Raw genomic sequence first — 7,179 nt, forward strand, 5'->3', positions numbered from 1 at the left:
ATTCTCAGAGTAACAACTGTGCACTTAGGATTTAGAATTAGATCGCTAGGAGGAGGTCCTTGTTTTGTATTCCATCTCTGCTACAGTTCAAAATGGATATGGCCTGTGAAGAAGTGGTTGCCGGCCCAATGACTGCAATTGGTTTCGAGGGATTTGAAAAGCGGTTAGAGATTGAGTTTTTTGCATCTTCATTTTTTACTGAATCAGAGGGCAGGGGCCTAAGGGCACTCACTCGAACCCAATTGGATGAAATGCTCAACGCAGCCGAATGCAAAATAGTTTCTGAGCTCTCTAATGAACATTTCGATTCATATCTCTTGTCAGAGTCGAGTCTCTTTGTTTACCCATTCAAGATCATTCTCAAAACCTGCGGGACGACCAAGCTGCTGCTTTCCATCCCTCCGATATTAAGCAATGCAACCAGCCTGTCTCTCTCTGTAAAAAATGTTAAATACACTCGTGGAACATTCATCCATCCCGGAGCACAGCCATTTCCTCACCGGAGCTTTTCTGAGGAAGTGTCATATCTGGATAAGTACTTTGGAGCTCTTGGATCTGGTGGAATGGCTTATGTTATGGGAAATTCTGGAACGTTTTACAACTGGCATATCTACTCCGCTTCTTCTGATGATTTCGCATCGGAGGGTGCGTCTTCTCCAGTTTTTACATTGGAGATGTGCATGACTCAGCTTGACCGCAACTGTGCTTCCCTGTTTTACAAGCATCATTGTAATTCTGCGGCAGAAATGACACTTAATTCCGGTATATCGAAAATTCTTCCTCAGGCGAAAGTCTGTGATTTTGAATTTGATCCTTGCGGTTACTCTATGAATTCTATTGAAGGACCTGCTTTATCTACAATTCATGTAACTCCGGAAGATGGTTTCAGTTATGCAAGTTTTGAAGCCATGGGTTATGATCCTAAGGATTGTGATCTACAAGCGTTGGTGGAGAGGGTATTAAGTTGTTTCAAGCCTATGGTATTCTCTATTGCAGTTCATGTCAATGCTGGCGCTTGTCAATCTTCATGGACCAAACCAATTTGTCCGCAGGGGTATACTTGTGAAATGATAGCTCAACAGGAGCTTACAAAGAAGGGTAGTGTTATATATTGCACTTACAGAATTGCCAATGCTGAGTCTAAATTGGCTTCTGTTACCCGGGAAGAGGAACGTGAAGGAAATGATTATTTGCGAGTGAAAAAGAAGGCAAAGAAGCATATTGAGTGCGATGCCCCGAAAGATTGATACACACATCAAGCTTCTTTCCGAGTGGGCTTTATAATGTTCTACCATTTGCTTCACGATGGATCTATTTTGTTCCATGTTATCACTTTGTTAGTGCAATTTATTGTTCTCTGCAGAGGGTTGTAGCGTCGTACGTTCTCATGTCAAGAAAGTACTTCGGTACTAATTTGTTCAACAAAGGAATGAATTACAATCAAACAAACATGCATAATTTGTTGCTATGTACTCGAATGATCATCAATGATCACTTTTTTTTATAACTGGTCATTCGAATCTCTTCATCTTGCTATTTTCTCGTGTCATATATTTTGTACATAATTTAGTTTTATGTAGAGACTGTATAGTTCCCATTCTTTATCTCATTGGATTTAATGTAAAATTAAGAGGTTAATAATTTTGGAAAAAATGGTATGAATCACAGTAATGCGTATTGCATATATGAATAATTCTGTTACGGTGTCTTGGAATTGATTGTCCATTGGTATATCTGCATTTCGTTGTTTCTCTAAGTGCCTATATCCTGCAGTTGATTGGTATGCCTACTATATTTTGTAATTTCAGTAGGTTGTTTGTCTTTTGCTTATGATAATCAATACAATGGTCATATGATAATCGATACAATGGCCATGTTTGTAGTGGCAATTATAGAGGATTCTAAGTTTTTTGATTCAATTATATGTAGATAATTCTAATTCACCTTTGTTAAAGCCATGTTGAGATTATGAGAGGTAGGCAAAATGGGCTTTTATTTTATATGGTAATTATAGCCAATTAGCATCTTGTGAAGACTTGTTATTTCATCACAAGACAACACAATATTAACATTGATAAGAAGCAAGTTAGTTTATTGGTGTTTCACGGGGATAAGGATCCATCGTATGCAAGTGATGAGCAGGGAACACACTTTGGTGAGAATATGGATCAAGAAGAGTTAAGAGGGAATTATTATCGAAATCAAAAATGAAACAAATGAAGAAGGAGACAATGATGAAGCTATAGAGAAGGAAGATGATCTTCTTGATGAACAATATGGTTATCAAAGAAACAAGTTCAAAGAAATGAGCATACATGGCTCTTAGCACTACAACACAATGAACAACGTTATTTATTTGCAAGTAGAAGAAAGGGAACAAAATGCTGATTTGCAAGGAGGAAGCTAGTGTTTCTCTTTGAGGTTGTGCAATTAGGGTTTCGACAAGCTAAAAAGCTAGATGCACACAAACGTCTAGAACAAGTTAGTAATATCAAGGGCATGACATCAAAAGTTGGTAGAATAAAAACAAGGCACAAGAAAAGCCAGAAAACAACACAACCTTGTCCCTCACGTGGCAAATACATTGGCAACTAATACCCTAGGGTTTCCAAAATTCTTCTTTATTCTCTTCGCAGTTTCTCTTCTATCAAAATGTACATATTTGTCAATGTAATGCCCATATCTATGCATAGATCAGTTGGGCATATGATAGTCATTGGACAAGAGAGACTTGTGAGGAAGTTCAATAGTGTTGAGAGTAGGTCAAAGGTTATGGTAATTGAAAAATCACCTCACCTTTATAAATATGCCCCATACCTTTTTTCAAGGGGGAGATTTTAGCACTAGAACTAGGACTACCATTAGATAGTTGATATGTGCTTGAAGAGCTAGAGTCACTAAACTCTTGGTAACTGATAGCGTGAGTTGTGGCAAGGCTAGAGTTTTTCACTGGGTAATGCTATGAGTAGCCCATATTCCATTGTTGGGCTTTGATGAATCGCAGAATATGTACTTGTATTTTCCACAACATTAATAATAATTTATTTGTTTTCATTAGTGTTCCCGTGCATCTTTATGATTGTTGTATTGACATTCTTATATTTCCACCATGTTTTCAAGTGTGCTTTCATGTCTTCTTTTAATCTGTGCTTATTTATAACATGTCATGCCAGTAACCTATTGTGAATTGATTTGTAATTAACCTTTGTCACATTCTTGTTCGTGTATGTTTGAGATGGTTTTAGCTCACTCACCCTTCTCATGGCATACTTCTTCTTGTTGTTGCTATTACTCTCTTGTATCTCATGAATTTGTAGTTTGTCAATCTTAGGTTGACTTTGTTTCCATGTTTCGGGCATCTCATTCTTGCCTTCACTCTCACAACTCCTCACTTGATATCTAGGAGCGAAATCGACATGATGATAGATGGGCCTACACATCATATAGGTATCCTATCCCAAAAAATGTGAGGTCTAACTGGGACTTCACATTGGGGAGGCCCATGAGCTATTGGAGGTACATTCCATCTTATCAGAAAAATTTTAGCATTAGAAGGAGGGCCAAATGACAAGCTGAGCTCATAGAGCACTTATCTCAACATCATATCGTTGGATGGCTTTGTCCCAAATCTCTATCTTGGGTTGTTTTTCTAAAAGCCTTAATCGTTCAGTGCCCACAGAAATAGTTTGCCACTTATCACTTGGTGCCTATAAAGATAAGAGATCAAGACACAACAAGGCATGAAAACAGAAATAACATATTCAAAAGCAACATACTTAACTAATCTAGGAATGTTAAGCTAAACGATACATGAGGATATACATTTAGGGAAATTGAACCAGCAATTGTGTATTAATGGAAAATAAGGAGAAGCATACAACTAAGCCTTAATGTTGATAGGCTCTACTTGAATGAATATCCAATTCCAAGCTAAGCTCTCCAAGCACTCCTTATTCAGGCCAAATGAGTAGCATATATGCACAATCTTAGCATAAGGGTGCAAATAGACATAGACCAACCAACCTCTAACCATTTGGGAATGGGAGAGGATGAATATATAGGATAGGAAGGGAGTTAGGATCTCTCCAAAGATAGGAGTAGGCCCTCATATCAAGAAGGTAGCTCATAGAAATAAGACCAAGAGGCCAAGTTGGGAGAATTCGATCTCATCTACACCAAAAAACCTCCATCTTGCCGCTCTAGAACCTTTTAGATCACAAATATTCTCATCCTCTTCGAGAAAGTTTCCTTTTTTGGATCATCGTAGGTATATGAGAAACAGAGTGATTCCATCGCGGGTCTGGTATAGTGCAACATGTGACCATTGTGGTTTTTAGCCTCATAAGAGTGATGATTCTCAAATTAGGGTTTAAGAGCTCTTTCTCCATGGAAAGATGAAGGCATTTTCCAATAAATGTCTTAGGAAGGATCTGAATTGCATATATGAATGAGTACATTGCATTATGGTCATGTTTCGGGCATTTCGGGCAGAACAGGGAGTGATTGCTGAGATGCTTTACAAGATTTTGCAAGGACGAGAAAAAAACTGTCAAGAGACCTGAAAATCAAGGATGCATATACATATACATATGTCAAAAAATGAATCCACGGTATGGATGCAACCATCCAGATAGTAAGGACTATATGAAAGGATCCATGGCATGGGCGCAACTATCCAATACAGAAGGATCATCTATAATCTAAGATCCAAGGTATGGACGTAGCCATCTGATATAGAAGCATCATCATAAATGTAAAGTCCCACGGTATGGTCTCATCCATCGATATAGAGGAAACTTGTGTACAATGATGAAAAATACACAACTCCACGCAATCTGAGTCATATCAGATAAAACTTAGGGTCTTGTTCTCCATCCCAACTTGATCAAAGTACAAATTCTAACATGCGAATGAACGTGTCACAATAGAAGATGCTAGAAAACCACCTGATTACCAGCCATTTATGTGGACCGTTAATAGGCATGAGAGGAACCACCCATAATTACAATAGCTCTCAAGGTAGGACAGTACAATTAGTGAATGTGATAACAATGTTGAAGTCAAACACTCATGGAATCACCCGATCAAATGCCAAAATTGAAAACCTATCGTCAAATGTGAAGAACTTTCCATTAAGGTATGCAAGATCTAAGGTATTGAAAGGGAGTTTCTATGTCATCTTCCTAGATAATAACTTGAAGTCGACAGGAAGTGCCCATCGAAGGAGGGCCATGATGATTTCCCCATCATTGACATGAAAAAAGGAATAAAATGGAATGAAATGAGTAGGATCCAAGACTGTAGAAAAGAGTCAGACAATGTATAGGTAATAGACTGTAGATAGGACTTCTCTTGAATATATCGGCGACATGACTCCGGATCGTGGCAACATTTGACATAGCATAGGAATGATGACATGGAGTAATCGAATGAGAGGAAAAATGGATTACCCAAACCTGAAAGGACAAGAGACTAAAAGAGAATATCCCAAACCCAACACGAGAAAAAGATGAGTGTCATGTTCAAGAGCGAAATGCTGCCTATACAAGCGATGTTTCACTTTCACTTTTCCCAACTATTTGTAGTGAGTACCTCTTTATTTTTACACAAGCTCGAAGAGGATACCATATGCTTGTCGTATATGTTCACCCTTCAGGTGAATCCATCCTAGTGAATTTTACGAGTCCTAGGAAGGAGAACTAGGGCTCATCATGGTGACAAGTCTTTCGTCCTAACATTTTAATGAGTTCGGCGTAAGAATAACTAGGTATATTTTTCATATTTATGTAGTTTGAAAAAGAGACAAAAAATAAAACTCCATCATGTCCCTTTTCGTAATTTGTCCCTTGAACCCAAAATGGTAGAAAACAATATTCGAGAGAACCTCTTGACCATGTCAACCAAGGTGTAGCTTTTTTGTAAATAGTCAATCTCAGGCCGAAAAATGGGTAAACGTATACTGAGTAGACATCATTTTATTTACTTTTACAAGTTCCAAATGACAAGTACTCGACAATATTTTTATTTTTCGAGAGCTAGAAAAGAGTTGAAAAATGACTCTACTTGGAAGAATGAGTTGTATAAAAGGAGAGCAATTGGTTCCAGTTATCATGGAACTGCTCGAAACATGTAAAGGTCAAGAGGTTGGCGAATAAGACCACTCATTATCGATGTTCCTCAGGAAAGGGTAAAACAACCAAGTGAAAGTGAATGATCGGCTAAAGAGATAGTGGTGATGGAATGCAACAACCAAGGCTCATCTAGCAAAAATCGATTGATAGAAACAACAATCACAATAGGTAAAAAGGGAAGTAGTTTCATTTTTACACAAGCTTGAAACAGAAACAAACTATGCTTGGATTTGGTTTCATTTTTACACAAGCTTGAAACGAAGATAAACTATGTTTGAGATAAGTTTACATGCCCTCAACATAATGAATTAATTAGAGGAACATGCCCCCCAAGCTTCATTTCATTCACCTAAGTGGATGGAATGAAGGTTCAGTTACGAGATCAAGTGAAAGACTTGACTAGATTTTATGAGATCTAATCAAAGAATCGAATCATAAGGGGATTTATTTCATTTTTTAATGAGCTTGACATAGGAAAAGAACCATGCTCATGGAGACCCATTTCATTTTTTAACAAGGCTGACATAGTAAAATAACTATCCTTGTGGGAACCTATTTCATTTTTTAATGAGGTTGACATAGTAAAATAACTATCCTCATAGCCTTTGTTTCATTTTTTTAAGGAGCTTGACACAAGACAAGAAACTCTGCTCCATGGTCCCTATTTCATTTTTTAACGAGCTTGACACAAGCCAAGGAACTCTACTCCATGACCGTGTTCATAGAACAAATGAGGCCATGGCTTCCAAGAGGTTCTCATCAGATGGGAGAACAAAACTCTTGAAGGGATACATGTCTAGGTATCCAATGGAAAAATTGAGCTCCAATGCCCCTAGTACATGGCATACTACAACACATACTAGATCATCAGTAGATGTGGGCATGGAACATGTGGCCACATAATTAACCTATGTCGAGGGCAATAATGTTTTCACATAAGAACCATTTAGGAATGATGGTCGATGGGGATTTGATTCAAGACAAATGAATGTAAGTTGATCAATGGTCGCAATGCTTCCTTCATGCCAAAAACACATCACTCGAAAGA

The 7,179-nt window shown here is 37.9% G+C and overlaps 1 protein-coding gene across 1 annotated transcript; it reads left to right on the forward strand.

The window, feature by feature from the left end:
* Nucleotides 1-92: 92 nt before the first annotated feature.
* LOC149166803 (S-adenosylmethionine decarboxylase proenzyme-like) lies at nt 93-3,713 on the forward strand. Its single transcript, XM_089430266.1, has 2 exons — nt 93-1,138; nt 3,671-3,713. Exons 1-2 carry the CDS (start codon nt 93-95, stop codon nt 3,711-3,713), a joined length of 1,089 nt encoding a protein of 362 aa, XP_089286392.1.
* Nucleotides 3,714-7,179: the final 3,466 nt, after the last annotated feature.

Source organism: Pinus tabuliformis, chromosome 5_1 (assembly GCF_031772625.1).
Source record: "Pinus tabuliformis cultivar Carrire ecotype Pingquan chromosome 5_1, CPIR1, whole genome shotgun sequence".
Lineage (NCBI taxonomy): Eukaryota > Viridiplantae > Streptophyta > Pinopsida > Pinales > Pinaceae > Pinus > Pinus tabuliformis.

What these genes read in the sequence shown, in the direction of transcription:
- LOC149166803 (XM_089430266.1), top strand. Translation starts at nt 93, where the DNA reads ATGGATATGGCCTGTGAAGAAGTGGTTGCCGGCCCAATGACTGCAATT. An exon ending in TACAGAATTGCCAATGCTGA is followed by an intron (nt 1,139 to 3,670) that starts GTCTAAATTGGC and finishes TTAATCGTTCAG; the next exon opens with TGCCCACAGAAATAGTTTGC.